This window comes from Phoca vitulina, unplaced genomic scaffold (assembly GCF_004348235.1).
Source record: "Phoca vitulina isolate PV1807 unplaced genomic scaffold, GSC_HSeal_1.0 scaffold45, whole genome shotgun sequence".
NCBI lineage: Eukaryota > Metazoa > Chordata > Mammalia > Carnivora > Phocidae > Phoca > Phoca vitulina.
The window spans coordinates 10292058-10312847 of record NW_022589748.1 but is presented as its reverse complement, the minus strand read 5'-3'; the positions used below and the strand labels follow the sequence as shown (position 1 = coordinate 10312847).

At 53.0% G+C, this 20790-nt stretch overlaps 3 protein-coding genes across 4 annotated transcripts; 2 read left to right on the top strand and 1 right to left on the bottom strand.

The window, feature by feature from the left end:
* Positions 1-368: 368 nt before the first annotated feature.
* MYLPF (myosin light chain, phosphorylatable, fast skeletal muscle) lies at positions 369-2792 on the top strand. Its single transcript, XM_032430761.1, has 7 exons — positions 369-427; positions 1035-1130; positions 1381-1456; positions 1653-1757; positions 1863-1941; positions 2430-2478; positions 2592-2792. The coding sequence occupies exons 1-7, from the start codon at positions 425-427 to the stop codon at positions 2694-2696; spliced, it is 513 nt and encodes a 170-aa protein (XP_032286652.1). The 5' UTR covers positions 369-424; the 3' UTR covers positions 2697-2792.
* A 523-nt stretch (positions 2793-3315) lies between these two features.
* Positions 3316-7188, bottom strand: SEPTIN1 (septin 1). Its single transcript, XM_032430981.1, has 11 exons — positions 7048-7188; positions 6783-6873; positions 6598-6684; positions 6247-6370; positions 5801-5935; positions 5589-5706; positions 4596-4697; positions 4376-4475; positions 3976-4141; positions 3645-3735; positions 3316-3539 (listed from the first exon to the last, which is right to left on the bottom strand). The coding sequence occupies exons 1-11, from the start codon at positions 7048-7050 to the stop codon at positions 3453-3455; spliced, it is 1104 nt and encodes a 367-aa protein (XP_032286872.1). The 5' UTR covers positions 7051-7188; the 3' UTR covers positions 3316-3452.
* A 7794-nt stretch (positions 7189-14982) lies between these two features.
* On the top strand, positions 14983-19484 carry ZNF48 (zinc finger protein 48). 2 transcript variants are annotated; one of them, XM_032431161.1, is made up of 3 exons: positions 14983-15099; positions 15639-15732; positions 16872-19484. In XM_032431161.1, exons 2-3 carry the CDS (start codon positions 15654-15656, stop codon positions 18671-18673), a joined length of 1881 nt encoding a protein of 626 aa, XP_032287052.1. In that variant the 5' UTR covers positions 14983-15099; positions 15639-15653; the 3' UTR covers positions 18674-19484. The 2 variants fall into 2 exon arrangements, with proteins under 2 accessions (XP_032287052.1, XP_032287051.1); XM_032431160.1 differs by lacking the exon at positions 14983-15099 and adding an exon at positions 15299-15471.
* The last annotated feature ends 1306 nt before the right edge of the window (positions 19485-20790 follow it).

Genomic DNA, 20790 nt, shown 5'->3' with positions numbered 1-20790 from the left:
AAAATAAGGAATGTTTTTAAAATAAATAATAAATCTGGACCCACCCCACTCAGGGGTACAGGGGCCTGGTTTATCTTTCTCCCAGTACAATGCCTCAGTTTGGGTCCTCTCTGAACTCTGGCACATTTGAGCCCCCTTTTGGGAAAGAGAACATCCCTTCCTGCCCAGGTCCTAGTGAGACATGCATCCCAAGACCCACTCCCTCCTCCCTCCCTGGGCTCCAGCTGCTGCCGGCCCTCCAAGAAAGGAGAGGCCCTGAGCCGGGCTATTTTGGTATCTGGGGTGGGCACCCACAGGGCTAAGGTTACCCTGGTATGTTGAGGGCTCCCTGGGGCAGGACTATATAACCCCAGAGGGACCGCCACCGGCCAACTCTGCTCCTTTCCAGCCAGAACCACTGCCTTGCCCCCAGGAGACTGAAGACATGGTGAGTAAGAATCCCCCAGCCCCTACCCAGATCCCTCAGACCTCAAGGCAGCCTCACTTTTTAAAAGAAAGTACCTGATTCCCAGTCCAGTAAGAGGAAACAGATGAATCTTCCCTTTCTTGGCATTGCTAATGAGGAGCATACAGAACGATAGCCTAAATGACCCAACCCAGTCTGCCCAGACTCTCCACTCACAGGAGACCCATCCCTCTCAAAGCATGCTCCATACCTTCCTGCACTCCCTCTTCCTAAAACCCTCTGGGACCAATCAGGCAAGGATTCCAACTCCCATTTTATTAATGGGAGAGCCGAGGTTCAGACAGGGTGAATGAGTAGATCAGGGTCACACAGCAAGTCTGGGACTCAGAGGAGGCAAGCTCAGGGCACTGAGAAGGGGACTCGACTTGTTCAGTAGAATGGAGGGTAGGAATTTGGGGATGCAACCAAAGCAAGTCCCTTCAGCAAAGAGCTCATAAGGAGGGGAAAGCCTAGAACCAGAAGAGTTGCTTTAGAAAAATGACTTAAAGAGCCCTGAATCTAATCCATTGCCTCCAGAGAAGAGGAGGGATTGGCCCATGGACCCCTTTACCCATCCCTCAACTCCCAGGCACCCAAGAAGGCCAAGAGAAGGGCAGTGGCAGAGGGCGGAAGCTCCAACGTCTTCTCCATGTTTGACCAGACTCAGATCCAGGAGTTCAAGGAGGTGAGTAAGGGGAGAAGGGAGACTGAAGACTAACCAAAGGCCCCCCCCTGCCGCCCCTCCCCCCCAACACCCCCTCCCTGGAATGTGCACCTGTTTGGGGGGAGGGGAAGGGCTTAGAACTCCTTGCTCCCCTCCCCATTTGGCATGCAAGAGAACAGCTGGCCAGGGGCCAGAATCTGATCTGCCTGGGGTAGGGATGCTGAAGCCTGGCCATGGGGGAACTAACCCCCCCCACCCCTGCCTTCCACAGGCCTTCACGGTAATCGACCAGAACCGTGATGGCATTATCGACAAGGAAGATCTGCGGGACACCTTCGCAGCCATGGGTGAGCCCCTTATCCCACCCATAAAGATTCAAGGCTACAGAGTCCTGGGAATTCAGAAGCCTTGGGTTTCAGCCCTGCCGGTTCCACCCTGGGCCTCAGTCCACCCAGACGAAAATGGGTGGGATGGTCTGAATTTATGGGAAGGATCAACCCTTGGCCGCAGGACCCCACTCCAGCTTCCCCCACCCTGCTCCAGGGCGCCTCAATGTCAAGAATGAGGAGCTAGATGCCATGATGAAGGAAGCCAGTGGTCCCATCAACTTCACCGTCTTCCTGACCATGTTTGGAGAGAAGCTCAAAGGTGAATGAAGTGTCCTGGGTCTAAGCCCCCAGCTGCCCCTCCCCAGACCTTTCAGGGACAGACCCTTCAGGGACCCTTTAGCTTCATGTGCCTTCTGATCCTCAGGTGCTGACCCTGAGGACGTGATCACTGGAGCCTTCAAGGTCCTGGACCCTGAGGGGAAGGGCACCATCAAGAAGCAGTTGTAAGTGACCCTCTCCAGCTGCTCACACACAGAAAGCCTCCTTAAATTCTTTTTTTTTTTTTTAAGATTTTATTTATTGGGGGGGCGGGGTGCAGAGGGAGAGGGAGAAGCAGCGACCGGACAACCAGAAGAAGAGAAGGGCTCAATCCCAGAACCCCGGGATCATGACCTGGGCCAAAGGCAGCTGCTTAACTGACAACCCAGGTGTCCAAGCCTCCTTAAATTTTTAGCAAAGGTTAGGTATTAAGGGAGGGGATAAGGGAAAAATTAGCACTGTGGAAATGGGCTATAGGATTACATTTTCACAGCACATATGGGAAGGGAAGAGCGAAAGCAGGGAGGCCAGACTGATTGGGAGACCAGAGTGGGATTTAGAGTGACTTGGGTTTTCAAGTTGCTACTAGGAATGGCAACCAGGATGAGGTGGGAGGGAGTGGAAAGGAACCACGAAGCCCAATCTCAACTCCCCATATGTCACCTCTCTCCAGCCTGGAGGAGCTGCTTACCACGCAGTGTGACCGCTTCTCCCAGGAAGAGGTGAGCGGGGGGTGGGGGGGGGGGGGGGGGGGGGTGAGGGCCTGGGAGAAGCAGAGGGAGGGGGAAGGGGAGCATATGGAACCGGTAGGAGACGCCCCTGAATCTTTCCCCAGATCAGGAACATGTGGGCAGCCTTCCCCCCCGACGTGGGAGGCAACGTAGACTACAAGAACATCTGCTACGTCATCACGCATGGCGATGCCAAGGACCAGGAGTAGGGGACCCACCCTCTTAGGCCTCTGCTGGCCAACGCCTTGCTGCCAGTCCGACCCCCCACCAGACTCTAATAAAACTAAACTGGTCGTTGTTTCTTAGCGGCGGCGCCTTCGGTGCGTTTGTGGGAGAGGAACTCAGGTGGGGCGCGGGGCTGAAACACAGCCCGGCACGAAGGCAGCGCCCAACGAATGAATGAGTAATTAGTGGCTGGGAGGTCTGGGTGGGGCGGTTTCGTTCCACCAGCTACAACCGCCACTTACTCCCGCTGGGAAAGGAAGACTCGCGTGGCCTCGGGGAAACTTTTTTATTATTATTATTATTTAAGATTTACCCATTTATTTATTTGAGAGAGCGAGCGCGCGAGCAACGGGAGGTTCAGAGGGAGGGGGAGAGAGAGAAAATGTCTAGCCGACTCCCCACTGAACAGGGAGCCCAAGGCCGCTAAATCCCAGACCCTGAGATCATGACTTGAGCCGAAATCAAGAGTCCCACACTTTAACCGACTGAGCCACCCAGGAGCCCTGACACTGTTTTTATTGAAGTCACAGCTTGGGTGAAGAGCGGCGGGGGTGGGGGCCAGGGGCGGGGCTGGAAGCTGGGGCGGGGCCGGGTGGGGGCGGGGCCACAGATTTGGGATTGGGAGAACCTGTTAGCCGGTGAGCCCCCTGCGGGGGCGGGCCTCTCAGGCTGGGGCTCCAGGATTGGATAGGAGACCGACTGAAGGCGGAGCCGAGGTAAAGGAGGGTCGGGCGGGGTCCTCAGAGTGCGTCCGACTGCCCTCCCTGAGTCTGGGTCTGCTGCATCTGGGCCTGCATCTTCTCCAGCATCTCTTGCATGCGGCGCAGCTGTGCGGGGCAAGATTGTAGGCGTGGGATCGGGGAGGCCAGAGAGGGACTTCGAAGAGCACTTGGGGCCTTGGGGGGAGGAGGGGGAGCGAGGTACTTGCTCACCTCTTCATCTTTCTCGCGGATCAACTTCTCGGTCTCGGCCAGAGGCAGCATGGGCAGCGGGATCTCTGTGGCGCTCTGGCGGGAGAGCTTACTAGGGGGCATGGGAAAAGGGACAGGGAATCAAGGGCGGGACCCTCCGTTGTGGGTCGCAGAAGCGGGGCAGGGTGTGGGGCGACGTTGGGGTCTAGGAGGCAGGGCCATATGTCCTTTCAATGCCATAAGCAAAGTGGGTGGGGAGAGATTCTGGAAGAGTGGTCTGGATGGTGAAGGCCGGATCCGGGACAGTGAGGCCGGGCCTTGGGAGCCCCTGGGACTCAGGTCGGGCTCTCACCTACGGCTGGCTCGATCACGAGCCCCAGGCCGGGCCAGGCTCTGTAGGCAGCGGGCTCGGTAGCCCTCGTAGAGCAGATCGTGGGTCACCTCCTTCAGGTCCTGCAGGTGTGTTTGCACCAGCATCCGTCTCAGGTTCAGGAAGTCGCAGTGATGTGGGTTCTCCACTGAGGGGCGGACCGGCGAGCGTCAGGGAGCTTCGGGTGCAGCCCTACTGGCCGGGTCCAGTCGGCCCGGAGTCCTGCCCCGGCTCTAGGTGAGGGTCTGCAGTCCAAGGACCCCTCTTTTGGCCCTTAGGACCCCCAGGACCAGAGATCGCCCCAACTTCATATGTTGGGTGCGGTTGACTCAGGCATTCTGGGCTCCCTGTTGGCCTCAGAACGCATGCCCACCTTACTCACCCTCCACGGTACCCCAGGAGTAACGGCGTCCCCTCACGGGTCGGGTCCCGCCCTCCCTCACGACCTCGCAGGAGCCAACGACTGCGAAAGGGATGCTTTCCTGGAGGGCAGGAGTCAGGGGTCACCGTTGGACGCCCCCGGGGCAGAAACCTCGCTGTCAGCCTCCACCTCCTCATCCGCCTCCCCCGCTTCTTTGCCCCTTCCTCCTTTGCCTCTGCACCTTCATCGCTGCATCCTGCCTCTTGAAGTCTTCATCCTCATCAGAGTCACAGTCGGGGAACTGGTAGATGTTGATCTCCTCCTCTTTCAACTGGTCCCGGATCTGGGAGCAGACATGCACAGATGGTGAGAAACAGAGGCTGTGCGCAGCGGACACTGCATGGCTGGACACTGAGATACAGGTTCCAGGTGGTCAGAGACAGAGAGGAAGACATGAAAGACAGAGATGGTAACATACAGGATGCCCTAAACCAAAATCTCAGAGGGGCCCCTGGCTGCCTCAGTCAGTAGAGCATGTGACTCTTGATCTTGGGGTTGTGAGTTTGAGCCCCACAGTGGGTGTAGAGATTGCTTAAAATCTTGGGGCGCCTGGGTGGCTCAGTGTGGGTTAAGCATCCAACTTGATTTCAGCTCACGTCTTGATCTCAGGGTCGTGAGTTCAAGCCCCGGTGTTGGGCTCCGTGCTGGGCGTGGAGCCTACTTAAAAAATAAATAAAAATTTAAAAATAAATAAATAAATAAATAATCTTAAAAAAAAAACCCTCAGACGATGAGAGATATAGATGGTGAAAAAGAGACAAAGACACCCTAACAGGGACGACTGAGGCCTGGAAAGATTGTAAAATGAGGCAGACACCAGAGGCCCAGGAGAGAGAGGCCTAAGCATAAACAGTGGGAGAGGCCTCTGAAGTCACGAGGTGGGTCAACATCCTGGGGCTGGAGGGATATCAAGAGTCATCATGCCTTTGCTGCAGCCCTCAGACAGGCCTCAACCAAGCATCCAGTCCAGGGATTCTATTCTGGGCCTCCGGAGACATGGCTCCTTCAGCCAGCTTACTACCCACCTTCCTCAGAAACTTTCTCCCACAATGTATCTTGACACATTATACTTCCAAAAGGTGATCCCAAGATCACAGAAGTCAAAGCTGAGTTCAGGTTTGATAACGACTTCTGGCTTCACGTAGGACCAAAGATCAGAGGTCACCAGACATACCTTCTGCTTGAGGGCCTGGGTTTCCTTAGGCATCAGGGCATCTGCTTTGCCAATGACTGGGATGATGTTGACCTTTTCGTGCACTGCCCGGAGGAAGGCCACATCTAGGGGCCGGAGCCTGCACAGAGTGATTGGTCAGGGCTCAGCCTTAGGCCACAGAAACCCTCCCTCTCCCTCCCCAAATACCCCAACCCCCCAGGGTGTCCCCAGACCCTCGGCCAAAGGGTGAGATGAAATAGAGGCAGCAGTGGACACGGGAATCCTGAATGTTCTTCCGGTTCAGGCCACTCTCATCCCTCAGATACTGCTCAAATTGCTCCTCGATGAAGCGCACCACAGGCAGCCAGCTGGGGTGTGGGGCAAGAGAGTAGGTCAGAGATGAGGGGCCACAGGGCAGGGAAGGGGCCAAGGTTAGCCAGGACTGTGGGGGTAGGAACTAGCTTCTTGGGGTCCAACCAAAGACATCAAAGGAGATTGGCGGGGTTTAGGTCAGATGTCAGGGAGCACAGGGCACTCTGGGCCACATGGCCACCAGAAACAGGCCCCACCTTCTGGGGAGGGCAGGGGCAGAGCAGACCAGCCCTGGAACTGACCCCTCAGTCTTCACAGAGTAGCCACATTGGGAAGCTTAGTCCCCGCTGCTTCCCCTGCTCCTCACCAGTCTGAGCAATCCACGGAGTCCCCAAAGCCAGGTGTGTCCACCAGGGTCAGCTTCACCTTAATACCCCCCTCCTCGATCTCCACGCCCCGGCGCTCAATGGTCAGCGTTTGTGTCAAGCGAGCTGTGGGGACGGGGAGAGGTCAGGGAGCTGGGTAGGGGTCTGAGCCAGGACTGATTTCCTTTCTCAGAATCACAGTTACCCCCACTCATTTTTCAGGGGAGTCTCAGAGAAAAGCAGTGAGCCACCCAAGTCCCCCAGAAAGTCAGGGGAGACCCAGATGAAAAGAAAGACAGTGCAGCCTGGGGATGGGAGAGACAGAGTCCCTGGAGAGGTCAGGAGGGTCTTACCACTGGCTTCTGGCAGTTGCCGGTCCTCATAGAGATTGGTGAGAAACAGGCTGTTGATGAGGGTGGATTTTCCCAGGCCTGACTCCCCTGTAGGCAGGACAGACCCACCTGGTCCGGTGAGGAGACAGCCAGGGTATCTGGAGGAAGCCTCCCCCAACCAGTCCCCTGTCCAAAACCCATCGGACCTGCCACCATGAGTGTGAAGTCAAAGCCCTTCTTGACGGACTTGCGGTGCAGCTGGTTGGGGAGGGCGGCGAAACCCACATACTCCTTGTCCTGTTGGTGGGGGGACAGTGTGAGGCTGCTGGGAGCGGCGGGCTGGGCCCCCAGGATAACCTGACCTTGTGGGCGAGGAGAAGTCAGCCTGCTGTGGGTTGACCTGAACCTGGCTACTCTGGGGGTTGGGGGCTGAGGGCAGAGATGTCTGTATTCTGGGGCAGAAGGACTCACCATGGCCCTGCTAGCTGTCGCTGCACCTGCTGTCTCTCCCCACTTCCTCTGGTGGGGCAGGAAGTTGGTGTGGCAAATAAGGGGGCGGGCAATGTAGGAAGCTGAGATGCTCGAACTGGTGGGGAAACCCAAGACCAAGAGTACCTGGAGTTCTCATTTCCTGGATCCCTTTGGCTATCCCCCCCATGGGAAGCTTCAATAGCTCAGTTCTCTGCACACCCTTATTCCATGCCCCCACTGTAGCCCCATCACCCGGGTGGATGGGGTGTAGGCAGAGAGGAAGGAAGCAGATTGGTGTCTCTAGCAAGTGAGATGAAGGCTTTGACTGGGATGGTTAAAAAAAAAAGTTCCCAGGGTCTAAGTGGACCAAAAATCATAATAGGATTAGGGGTGGAAGGTGCCATCAATTTTCCTTACCAGCTCATGCAACTGATTCTTTTTCTTTTTTTTCATGCAATTGATTCCTTTTTTTTTTTTAAGATTTTATTTATTCATTTGGGGGAGAGAGAGAGAGAGAGAGAGCATTCGGCACATGAGTAGGGGAGGAGGGGAAAACGGGGAGGGGGGAAGGAGAGGGACAGAGGGAGAGAGAGGAGCAGACTCCCAGCTGAGCAGGGAGCTCACCTTGGGGCTCGATCCCAGGACCCTAAGATCATGACCTGAGCTAAAGGCAGACACTTAACCACTGAGCCACCCAGGCGCCCCCATGCAATTGATTCTTGAAAGGACTTCAAGTCTTTGGACATCACTGCCAGAGAGACCTTCCTTTAGAATCCTGGTCAAGGCAGTCCCCTGCTCTAGCCCCTTCAGGGGCTTCCCAGGAACTTCAGAATTAAGTCTGAGCTCTGGCCTGGCAGCCAGAGCCTTCCACATCCAGCCTCATCACCCATCCCTCACTCCTCCTTGGAGAATGCCCACATCCTTCACTCTGCCCACCTTGAGCTTTTTATTTTTTTTAAGATTTTATTTATTTATTTATTTATTTATTTATTCGACAGAGAGAGACACAGCGAGAGAGGGAACACAAGCACGGGGAGTGGGAGAGGGAGAAGCAGGCTTCCCGCCGAGCAGGGAGCCCGACGCGGGACTCGATCCCAGGACCCTGGGACCATGACCTGAGCCGAAGGCAGATGCCCAACGACTGAGCCACCCAGGCGCCCCCACATTGAGCTTTTCCTTCTGCTCTTCCAGATCCTTCAAGGGTTTGATTCAAAGATCTCTTCTTCCTCCCTTAGGAAATCTTGCCCAACTACCCCAGGCACAGTCATTTTCCCTCCTCCAAACTCTCTAACCCCTTCCACAGACCTCTCCCCAATGCTTGCATTTATTTATCTGGCTATCTTCTCCACCGGCTGAGCTTTCTGAGGTCAGGGACCACGTCCTCTTCATTCCTATATCTTCAGTGTCTTGCCAAGCCTGCCGCAAAGCAGGTGCCAATAAATAATATACTAGATGAATGCGTGCATGGAGTAATGAGTGAATGAAGTTGGTCAGGGCCCAAGGCTAGCAGAACATGTAAAAGGAGCCTTGCTCTGGAGGCAGAAAGCTCTGCAAACCTCAGTTCTCCCACTTACTATGGGACCTTGGGCGAGTCATTGGACCTCTCTAAACTCCATTTTCCTCATGGTAAAATGAAATACACACATTTCCACTTGGTTATCAGGACTCGAGTAGTTTCAGATGACATGAGCTTTGGAGTCAAATCAGCTGTATGCCAAACCCTGACTTTGGCCTTTATGACCTGAGTCACCTCTCCAGGCCTCTAAAGCTAGTCTTCCTACTATGGTCTATAAGGCCCTGCTGGATCTGGATTGCACCTACTGCTCCACCTCATTTTCGTTCTCCACTGCTTATGGTTCTATTTATTATTTCCCTGTTAGCCCCTGTTGCGGACTCAACTGTGTCTCCCCCCCCCCCCCTGCCAAATTCATGTGCTGGAGCTCTAACCCTCAATGTGACTATATTTGGAAATAGGGCCTTTAAGAAGGTAATTGAGGTTAAATGAAGTCATAAGGGTGGAACCCTGATCCAATAGGTCTGGTGTTCTTATAAGAAGAGACACCCATGATCTCAGCCCAGGCACAGAGGAAAGGCCACGTGACCACGTGAGGCCACAGTGAGAAGGTAGCTGTCTGCGACCCAAGGAGACCAGAAACCAGCCCTGCTGGCACCTTGAGCTTGGACTTCCAGTCTCCAGAACTATGAGAAAATCAATGTCTGTTGTTTAAGACTCCCAGCCTGTGGTATTTTGTTACGGCAGCCGGAGCCGACGGATTCAGCATCGTGGCTCATGCCTACCCCTCATCCTAAGGCAACCACCCTAATGTGCTCTGTGTGTAGTTTTCTGGTTTGTATACATTTTGAAAAATGTGTAGTATACAGTGCATGTTTACACAAAGGGTTATATATATATATGAATACATATTTGTTAACTTTTTCATTCAGCACTTTTTAAAACTTTTTTAAAGCTTTTTTTTTTTTTTAAGTAATCTGCACATCCAATGTGGGGCTCGAACCCATGACCTCGAGAGATCAAGATTGCATGCTGTTCTGATTGAGCCAGCCAGGCACCTCCTTCTGTACGATTTTTTAAGATCCATCCATGTTGCCGTGTGTCTATCTTATTCTTACTCAAACTCATTTCTATAACTGTCCCTTCGTGTAACCTTGGACATGAAGTCCAGGACCTCTCTGGGCCTTACTTTCCTTATCTTTCAAATGGGATTGGAGAGGTGCCTGGGTGGCTCAGTCGGTGAAGCGTCTGCCTTCAGCTCAGGTCATGATCCCACGGTCCTGGGATCGAGTCCAACATTGGGCTCCCTACTCGGCAGGAAGCCTGCTTCTCCCTCTCCCACTCCCCCTGCTTGGGTTCCCGCTCTCGCTGTGTCTCTCTCTGTCAAATAAATAAATAAATAAAATCTTTATAAAAAAATGGGATTCGAATCTCCTGCCGCATTAAACTCAGAAGTTGTGCAAGAATCAGAGGATTATAGAGACATCGTGATTAAGAGATGTATGATCTTGCTGTGTGATCTTGGGTATCTTACTTTTACTTCTCTGTGACTTCGTTTCTTTATCTGTTAAACGTTAAATTAATAATTCTACCTCTTAGGGTGACAGTGGTCTAATTATATGGTCTAATACACATAAAGCTCTTAGTTCAGTATCCAGCGTTCGAGACGAGCTCCCACAGAATGCTAGTATTGCTGACATTACTTGAGCGGAGGACTGTGTCAGTACTACCGTCTCAAATCTAGTGACTGCTCCTTGCTGAGGATCCAGACAGTGGATCGGTCGGGGATTCGGCCATCTGGGGAGACAGAGACAGCCACTAGCAAGTGTGCCAAAGAACACTGGTGCTAAAAATGTTGCGCAACAAGGATATAAACAGAGGACTTCGAGAAGCCAAGGGAAAGGATAATTATACCCCTCCTCACTCCACCGCAGCCTTTCCTCCTGCATTTCTTATCAAGCTGAACAGGCCTAATGTCTTAATTAAAACTCTGAGCTCCTCCCCCTTTGCGCTGCACAAGTGCATTTGACTCTTGACCAATACTGGTTTATACTGTGTGTGGGGGGCACTTACATGCGGATTTTTTTTCAACAAATACAGTATTATAAAGGTATTTTCTCTTATGATTTTCTTTTTAAAATTTTTATTTATTTTTTAAGAGATTTGAGAGAGAGAGCGAGCGAGCAGGAGAGCATGCGTGGGGGAGGGGCAGAGGGAAAGAGAGAAGCAGACTCCCCATTGAGCAGGGAGTCCAATGGGGGGCTTGATTCCAGGACCCCAGGATCATGATCTGAGCCGAAGGCAGACGCTTAACCCACCCACCCTGGTGCCCCCCCCCTTTTTAAGATTTATTTATTTGAGACAGAGAGAGAGAGTGTGCACGAGGCAGGGGGAGAGGCAGAGGGAGAGGGACAGCCAACTCCCCACTGATGGAGGAGTGCAACTCGGGACTCCATCCCAGGACAAGATCATGACCTGAGCCAAAGTCAGATGCTTAACTGGCTGAGCCACCCAGGCACACCTCTCTTATGATTTTCTTAACATTTTCTTTTCTCCAGCTTACTTTGTTGTAAGAACACAGTATATAATACATGTAACATACAAAATACGGGTTAATCAATGGTTTATGTTGTCGTTGACGCTTCTGGTCTAGTAGTTAAGTTTCTGGGGAGTCAAAAGTTATACATGGATTTCCAACTGCAACGAGCATTGGAACCCCTAACCCCTGCATTGTTCAAGGGTCAACTGTATATCCAACTGGTTTCCAAGATCTTCCTGTCAGAAAAATTGGTCCCCCTCTCTCTACACCCTCTATCCTCTTGCACCTGTCCTGGGTTCAAATAATCATGTCTTCCCTGAGCTATTCGATAGCCTTTAGGGAAATAACATGTATATTCATTTATTTCTTATAAAATCAACATATTCCCACAGAAAAAAAAATAGAAAATACAATGGATTAGAAATATATGCATCTAATATCACTACTATGTTATAACCCCATTTTGATTTTTAATCCTTCTAGATTTTCTCCCATCCCTATTAATATGAATAAACATATTTACAAAACTAGGATCATACTATAACTTTGTTTGGAATCCTATTTTTGTCACTTCATATGTTCTATACATCTTTCTATAATACACGCGTATATTATAATTTTTTAACATATGTTCATTTTTATGAGAATGTCGTTTAACACTTTGATGAGTGCTTTTTCTTAAAGTTTTATTTTAATTCCAGTTAACATAGTTATATTAGTTTCAGGTGTACAGTATGATTCAACAATTCTGTACATCGCCTGGAGTGCAACACACGTGCACTCCTTAATCCCCATCACCTATTTAGTCCTCCCCCCCTCCCCCAGCTCTGATAACCATCAGTTTGTTCTAATTAAGAGCCTGTCTCTTGGCTTAGTCTCTTTTTTCCCCCTTTGCTTGTTTTGTTTCTTAAATTCCATATGAGTGAAATCACGTGGTATTTGTCCTTCTCTGATTGACTTATTTCCCTTAGCATTATACTCTAGCTCCATCCATGTGGTTGCAAAGGGCAAGATTTCATTTTTTTATAGCTGAATAATATTCCATTGTATATACATACCACATTTTCTTTATCCATTCATTTATCAATGGACACTTGGGCTGCTTCCATAATTTAGCTATTGTAGATTATGCTGCTATGAACATCGGGGTGCATGTATCCCTTTGAACTAATGTTTTTGTATTCTTTGGGTAAATACCCAGTAGTGCAATTGCTGGATTATAGGGTAGTTCTATTTTTAACCTTTGAGGAAACTCCATACTGTTTTCCACAGTGGCGGCACCAGTTTGCATTCCCACCAACAGTGCACAAGGATTCCCTCTTCTCTACATCCTTGTCAACACCTGTTGCTTGTATAGTTGATTTTAGCCATTCTGACAGGTGTGAGGTGAAATCTCATTGTAGTTTTGATTTGCATTTCCCTGATGATCAGTGATTTGAGCATCTTTACATGTACCTGTTGGCCATCTGTATTATCATTGTTATAGATGCTTAGTACTTAGATTGATTCCCGTTTTTCTCAGCGATAAACAGTGCTGAGCTGGGATGGACATGTGTGTGGTGCCATCATCATGTACTTGTCCAGCCATTTCCTTAGGCCTTTCTAGAAGGGGAATTACTGAGTCAAAGGAAGTCACATATTTAAGGCATTTGTGCATACTAACAAACTGCCCTACAGAAAAGTCTCTTGGCTTGTAGAGATGACATGAATTATTAGTGACACAATATTCCATTTACCTGCTTATTACTCCAACAAATTATGTCCAGTCATTCATGCGATAAGGTTTGGGGCCTGTTCAGAGAAAGGAAGATCCTACCTTGAGATTCCTATGGGGCAGTTTATAGTAGATAGCTGTTTCCCCGTTTAATCATCTGGATTAGTTCTTTTTCATCTTGCCATCAAACCTGCATATCTACCTACGGCCCCACCAGGCATCCCTGGAGGGGCTTCTTTATCTTTAGACCCAAATTCAGATTCAGACCTAGTGACTCCAGGCTTTCTCTTCCCAAAGTTAAAGGTAGCTCTGTGAGTGAGTATGGCGTGAGGGCTGGCCACCTTTCAGGGGAAGATTCCTCCAAGAGGGGTTACCTCTTTGCCATTTGGTACCCTCTTACCTCTGTTTTCCAGCACAAGTGCCTGGCACATGGTGGGCCCCCAGGAAACGAATAAACGTACCATTCTATCTTCAGCTTCCACTGCTTTCCTATTATGTGAACTCATGACACATTAAAACACAACTATTCTGTTTTCCTCTTGGAGGATAGGTCTTAACCATCTTTGGATCTCAAACTTCTAGCACATAGTAGGTTTTCAGTTAGTGTGTGGGCAGCTGTTCATTTCATTCCCTCTGCCTGGAGTTCTTCATTCAGCCCCCACTTCAGCCCTCTCTGGACTTTGCAGAAATCTTAGCTGTTCTGAAAGGATTAGCTCAAAAAAGCCACTTTCTTTCTTGGTTGCTCCAGCCAGAAGAGTAAAAGCTGATATTTTGGGCTAAGCACTTTACACATATAACACATGAATTCTCAACCATTCAAATTAGCTATTATCATCCCCATTACAGTTTAGGAAACAGAAGTAATTTCCCCAGGGTCAAATAATAGTAAATGACAAGGCCAGGAATCAGACTGCAGGAATGGCCTTAAAGACAGAGTCCACAGCCACTAAACTGGACAGGTCTCTCTCTCTGCACTACACTCCTATCATATTTTGTTCATCAGGTTGGTAGGGAATCTGTCTCATCACCTGCACATCTCCATTTTCTACTGGACCAAGAGCTCCCTGAGTTCCTTTGTTACTTTCAGGGCCTAGACAGTGTCTAGATATTGGTTGGTGATCCCTAAGTATGTGCTGATTGATTTGTGGCCCTGGTTTCGGTCAGTGACTAACATCCATGCACACCAGGCGCCCAGAACCGTGCAGACTCATTCCCACAGCTTGGACTTCTTCCTGCTCTCCCACACTATCTTGTACTGGTACATGGAACTCTCCCACGCCTTCACAATTTTTTCATGTTTGTGCGCTTGCCCCTGTAAACTGGTAGCATCCAAGGACAAATCTTACATGTGTTTCATCTCTTTATCTCAAACTCTTGGCTTAGCATTAAGGTGCTAATTAAATGTGAATTAATATACAAACCTCAGTCACCCCTCCCTACCATCAGATCATCAAGGGACACTTCCAGGCACTCCCCTCTTCCCCAAAGGCAAGCTTGCTCGGAGTACAGATACCTGGGAACACAGACCCAGGTTCCCCCTGGGTTTGGCCTTTGTAGGTCTGTCGACCTGTCCCCTAGTCTCCCCATGGGCTCTTTCTTTGTGTCTCTCTTTGTCTCTGCCTGTTTCACTGTCTTTTGTTCCTCTGCCTCTGGGCCTGCTTCTCTCCAGATTCCCTTCCTTTTCTTACAGCTCCTCCGACTGTGCTTCAGTGACTTCGTATCTCTCTCTTATGTTTCTACATCTCTTTGTCTCTGGTGGCCAATCTCCTGCTCCTGTATTTTCGGGCCGCCGCAGTCTCTCGGTCTCTTTCTCTGCCTCTGTGTCCCCTCTGACTCGGGGCTCTTAGGTTATGACTTTGTGAGTCTCTGGCTCCGGGTCTCCGCTCCGCGCCCCGGGCCTGATTTCAACTGGCCACCTCTCCCCATCATTTCTCTGGAGTCGGCCTCTATCCTCTAGCTGCAGCTCGGGCCTCGGTCTCCCCCAGCCCAGCCCCCCTCCCCACCCCACCCCCGGCCCTAGGCCTCTCGGACCGGCCCCGCTTTGTTTCCTGTGTCTCGGCGCCCCGCCCCCGCCCCGTCTGGGGTCTCCGCCGCCCTCCGCCGCCCTTTGTTTGCCTTGGTCTCTCCCCCACCCTTTTCCCTGGGTCAGTCTTCGGATCTCTCTTTGTCTCTCCGGGCCGGGGAGGCTGGCGCAGTCGGCCAGCCCCGGAGGTCGGCGCGGGCGGCCCGACACAGCGATAATTAGGAAGAGTCTTCGGCCCTCATCACCCGGCTCCAGCCCAGGAGGTACACGGTTAATACCACCGAGTTCGGGCAACTGTCCTCGGCTTAGAGTAGCCCTGTCCGCGGCACGCGGCCTCCCGCCGGCCACCGAGCTCCGGAGGACGCGGGCGGCCCCCACAGGCGTGCAGCTCCTCCCGGGTCCTAGAGCGGCTCGGTGAGGCCCAGCGCTTCCGCTTCCCGTCCCCGCCCCCCGGCGGCCGCCCCCGGGACGCCTGGGTCCGAGCCCCCTCCCCATTTGGCGCGGAGCCCGCATCCCGGGGCCGCCGGCGGCTCGGGCAGCGGAGCCCCGCCGAGGAGCTCGCGAGGGCGCCGGGGTGACATAGCCGGAGGCGGCCAGGAGGAGAAGGGGGCGCTGCGGGCCGGAAGGAGCAGCAGGTGCAGGGGCGGCCGGTGGCGCGGGCGGGGGTCACCGGGAGCCGCGCCCCGCACCTCGGACCCGGCCGCTGCCCGGTGCCCGCGCTGGCCGGCAGAGGGCAGCGGCAGGGCGCCGCGGGCTGCACATGGCTGTGTGACCGTGGGATTGTGTCTGTCCCCTTGCTCAGGGCGGCGTGCGGGCGATGGAGCGCGCGGTGGAGCCCTGGGGCCCGGATCTCCAGGGCGCAGAGGAGAGGGAGCAGCTGAGAGGCGCCCGCACAGGTGAGGGCCGGGACGGTGCGCCGCCAGGGGCAGGTAAAGGCCGGGTGGGGACTCCGGTGCTGGGCTCTGTCTGGCCGAGACCCAGAAAAATCGGACATGAACTGTGCTTCCAGGGGGAGGGGGAGGGGAGTAAAAACCGAGGTTAAGGAGCCAACGTTTCTGAGCACCTCCTCTGCGTCAGGCCGTGAGGGGCTTCATCTCAAGGACTCTCCTGGCTCCTCGACAGTCATTACCAGCCTCACTGCCTCTGCCCTACTTCAGGCCTCCTTTTATCTCATCCTGACAATTGCAACAGCCTCCCCACATCCCTTTTCTCATCAGTGATGCACTCAGCAGCCACATTGATCCAAGTCCGGATTTAATCCTGTTTCCCTTCTCAAAAACCTTCCCTAGCTCCCTTCTGCCTACTAATCAAAAGCCTAGTGTTCGATCTAGGCCTTACATGCTTAATCGAGTCCCAACATCCCTTTCCAGCTTTATCTTCCATTCCTCTCCGTGGTTTACTCTTTTCCTTTGCTGTGAAAGCTTGGCCCTATCTCCTTATTTCCTTGCTCTCTTGTGACAGCGGTTATTCTGAGCCCACAATTATATTATTTGTGCTTGATCTTCTCTCTCCTACCAACTCTACGCATTTTGAGGGACAGGTGGGCGTCTGGGTCCTCTTAGGTACACGCAAGATGATTGAAGTAATAAATTACAGAATGGGCTATAGAAATAGCAAATACTAGGTTTTCAAATAGAGACAGTATAATGTGGTTAACACAGGCTTGGGAATCAGACAGACCTGAGTTAGAAACATGGCTTTGCTACTTTCTAACCTTTCTAACCTTGAGTAAGTGACTTAAATTCTCTGAGTCTTCATGTCTATAAAATGGGAGTAGTAATAGTATTATTTCATAGCATTGTTTGCAAGGATTCAGTGATGCCTAGTTCAGTGACTGGCATATATTAAGGGCATGTTATAAGGAAGTTACCATTGTTAATGAGAGGCAGCAATAAGAAGTGTTTCAGAAGTTCAGAGGAGAGGGAGAGCATCCTTGTGACCGCAGATTGTCAAGGAAGCCTTCCTGGGGAAGTTGTTATCAAAGATAGGGGCTGAGCCAAAGGGCAGGGTCTACTACTCCCTTTTCTTTCCCCAGGTATAGGGAGTGAGAATGTGGAGATTTCTCAGCCGGATGAGTTTGAACATACCCCACAGGAGGATGACTTGGGGTTCAAGGAAGAGGAAGATTTGGCCCCAGGTCATGAAGTAGGAAATGCCTCTCTCAAACCTGAAGGCATCCAGACCTGGGATGACTTGTGGGTCCAGAGAGAGGGACCAGGAAAACCTCAGGCTCGGGACAGAGGTCCCCGGCTCCTGGGAGAGCCACGTTGGGGCCAGGCTAGTGATCGGGCTGCCGTGTGTGGTGAGTGTGGCAAGAGTTTTCGGCAGATGTCAGATCTGGTGAAGCACCAGCGGACCCATACAGGGGAGAAACCCTACAAGTGTGGGGTCTGCGGCAAGGGCTTTGGGGATAGCTCTGCCCGTATAAAACACCAGCGAACTCATAGTGGTGAAAAGCCCTACAGAGCCCGACCACCAGCCCAAGGCCCCCCAAAGATTTCTCGGTCCAGGATCCCAGCTGGTGAACGCCCCACTATCTGCGGCGAATGTGGCAAGAGCTTCCGGCAGAGTTCTGACCTGGTGAAACACCAGCGGACACACACGGGTGAGAAGCCCTACAAGTGTGGCATCTGTGGCAAGGGCTTTGGTGACAGTTCTGCTCGCATAAAGCACCAGCGGACACACCGGGGGGAGCAGCCTCCCCGGCCCGTGGTGCCCAGGCGGCAGCCTTCTCGAGCAGCCACGGCAGCCACACAGGGACCTAAGGCCCAGGACAAGCCATATATCTGCACCGACTGTGGCAAAAGATTTGTGCTCAGCTGCAGCCTTCTGAGCCACCAGCGCAGTCACTTGGGGCCCAAGCCTTTTGGCTGTGATGTGTGTGGAAAGGAGTTTGCCCGGGGCTCAGACCTGGTGAAGCACCTGCGGGTGCACACAGGAGAGAAGCCCTACCTCTGCCCCGAGTGTGGCAAGGGCTTCGCCGACAGCTCTGCCCGGGTCAAACACCTCCGCACCCACAGTGGGGAGCGGCCTCACGCCTGTCCAGAATGTGACCGCACCTTCAGCCTCAGCTCCACCCTCCTCCGCCACCGCCTCACTCACATGGAGCCCCAGGACTTCAGCTTCCCAGGCTACCCCTTGCCCCCCCTGATCCCCAGCCCACCCCCCAGCTCAAGCCCACCCCCACCTCCTCTTGGCACGAGCCCCCCGCTGACACCTCGAAGCCCTTCACACTCGGGTGATGGGCCTTTTGGCCTGCCTGGCTTGGAGCCAGAGCCCGGGGGCCCACAGGCTGGGGAGCCACCCCCACCATTGGCAGGTGACAAGCCCCACAAGTGCCCTGAGTGTGGCAAGGGCTTCCGCCGAAGCTCGGACCTGGTGAAACACCATCGTGTGCACACAGGGGAAAAACCCTACCTCTGCCCTGAATGCGGCAAGGGTTTTGCTGACAGCTCGGCCCGAGTCAAGCACCTCCGCACCCACCGAGGTGAACGGGCTCGGCCACCACCACCATCCACTCTCCTGAGGCCACATAACCCCCCTGGCCCGGCACCCACAGCCCCCCGACCCCGAGTCCGAGCCCAGCCCTCTGGACCCAGCCAGCCCCACGTGTGTGGCTTCTGTGGGAAGGAATTCCCCCGGAGCTCAGATCTGGTCAAACACAGGCGAACACACACTGGGGAGAAGCCATATAAGTGTGCAGAGTGTGGCAAAGGTTTTGGTGACAGTTCTGCCCGCATCAAGCACCAGCGTGGGCACTTGGTCCTGAGGCCCTTTGGGACAGGGGATGGTCGGGCAAGGCCCCTCAAGGAGGAGCCACCAACAGGACTGGAATGATGGGGTCCAGGGAAGATGGAAGCCCAGGAGACCAAAGGGAGGGTATCTGCTGCTTAAGCAGAGAATAAAGGGCCGGGGAGGTGGTGGGAGGGAGAAGGAGGGGAAGAAATGGGAGAAAGGAGTGAATAGATAGAAATAGAGATTGGAGACAATGACCTTGAAGCTCAGGAAACTGTCCTGGCTGGGCTCAGTCAGGACCTTGACAGTATGGTCTATACCCCCAGCTTCTAGAGCACTGCCTTGTATTCTGAATAGCGTAGGCGCTCAGTACTTAATTGAATGAATAAACTGGCCTTAGCCTGAGGGCCCTTAAAAAACTCTAAATTCTGCTGCCTCTTAATCTAAGAATTGATCCCACCCAACCTTGCCCCTAGGAGACCAGCACCCTGGCCAGCACCAAACAGGGTTTGTTTGACCTTATGAGCCACAACAGTGAGACTTCAGGAGTTTTGGGTGGTAGAGAGGCAGGGGCATCTTGGAACCTTCTGATGGGAAGAGTATTGCTGTGTGGATTGCAGTATCCAGGCTCAGGCCACTGGACATGGTCTTAGCCAGGAAGGGCGCTGTTGGACAGCCCAGACCCATCTGCCCTGGAGAACCCCAACCCGCCCCGACACCTGGACACTGGCAGAATAGACCAGAGACAGCAGAAGGGACAAACAGTCGATGCCAAGCCCAGGTCCTGGTGGACGTCAGCAGACAAACTGGCTGGGAGAAGGGCAGGACTGGAGTGAGGAGAGGCCAGGGAAGCTCCAAGGCAGGACAGCCACATCTCCGTGTATCTCCTCGCCAATAAACTTTCTTGTCTGAAGCTCGGACTCTGCTTGTGTATGTGTGCGGGGACCGGGGGGATGGGGGGAAGGTGTCAAAGCCTCACCACAGGTGAAGCCACGCGCAAACTTGTGAGGGTCCCTTGCCCTCTTCGAGCCCGTCAGATGAAGAAGTTGGAACAGTCAGCCGCTTTCCAGCTGTGACATCTGGTTGGAAAAACGGCCACCAGGTCCGTCAGCTGATGCCCTAGACCTGAGTTCTGGCTGCCCACAGGCGCCACCTACGCCACAACGTCGAGCGCGACCCCTAAAAGGACAAACACGCGGCGCCACGGGGGTGGGGGTGGGGGTGGGGCGTAGGTCGGGGAGCGCCGTTGCCATGGCGACAGGTGGGGGAGAAAGGTGGCCGGCTGTCTAGTAAGGCGCGGAGGTCCCCGACACTGAGGCTCTGCCTACTGGGAAACCCCGCCTCCCTGAGACCCTTTTTTATTTGTCGAGAAACAGGTCATTTGACTGCACAGTCCAAAGGGAGGGCAAAGGGGACGCCTCTTTATCCCCTGGAAAAAGCAACCATATTTTCCCAGCGACCCATGCGTCAGTAGGAGCAAGACTCCAATTCCTAGCTTTTTCCGAGGAGGGCGCCAGTAGGGAGGAAGGGAAGGAGGAACTGACCTGATTGGCCAGGGACAAAAAAGACGAGGGCAGTTCACCCATCTAAGAAATGAAGTACAAGGCCGCTTTGCAACTTCGCCGGTCGGGCGTCTCTGCTAGTCTCGGTGGGGGAATGGTCCCTGGACAGAGGCTCTCGCGAGATCTTAACCATCGGCCGGGCTTTCCTAGAAACCAATGAAAGCTGGCTTCGGCGCCCTTCCTCCCTATCTTCCCACCTCTGCCAAGTTGTAATACACGTTCGAAATGTTGCGTTCAGGCCCGGGGTTCTTGGCGGCTTCGGTCCTTAGGTGCACACACGCCCATAGGCCTGAATGGAGGCCTTTGGGGGCTTTTGGAAGACCGCCCCTGCTGGTTTCCGTGTTTCCCCTCCTTACCAGCCGGCCTCCAAGCCCGCCTGCAGTGACCTTTGTAAAATTACATCTGTTTGTGTCGCTACCTATTAAAAACCCTGCCGTAGCTCCATATGTCTCCTCCGGAAAACGTAGCTCCTTGGCATTCAGGTTGGCATCCAAGGTCTTCCATTTGTGTGGTTTCAGCCCTGTGCTTCTTAAATACTGCTTCGTTTACTTGGAATGCTCATTCCTCCCCCCCCCCCCCCGACTTGCTAACCTCTCCGAGTCAGAACACTTCAAGCATTACTTTCTCCCAGATGCCTTCCCTGAACCTCCAGCCTGA

Bases quoted from the DNA above. Each gene is read 5' to 3' on its own strand.
- MYLPF (XM_032430761.1), top strand. The intron at 1,457-1,652 runs GTGAGCCCCTTA...ACCCTGCTCCAG, and splicing joins GGACACCTTCGCAGCCATGG to GGCGCCTCAATGTCAAGAAT. The intron at 2,479-2,591 runs GTGAGCGGGGGG...ATCTTTCCCCAG, and splicing joins ACCGCTTCTCCCAGGAAGAG to ATCAGGAACATGTGGGCAGC.
- SEPTIN1 (XM_032430981.1), bottom strand. The intron at 4,476-4,595 runs GTGCAGAGGCAA...CCTGCCCTCCAG, and splicing joins GGCAGGATGCAGCGATGAAG to GAAAGCATCCCTTTCGCAGT. The intron at 4,142-4,375 runs GTGAGTAAGGTG...TCCGCCCCTCAG, and splicing joins CTCCTGGGGTACCGTGGAGG to TGGAGAACCCACATCACTGC.
- ZNF48 (XM_032431161.1), top strand. From the start codon at position 15,654: ATGGAGCGCGCGGTGGAGCCCTGGGGCCCGGATCTCCAGGGCGCAGAG. The intron at 15,733-16,871 runs GTGAGGGCCGGG...TTCTTTCCCCAG, and splicing joins GCTGAGAGGCGCCCGCACAG to GTATAGGGAGTGAGAATGTG.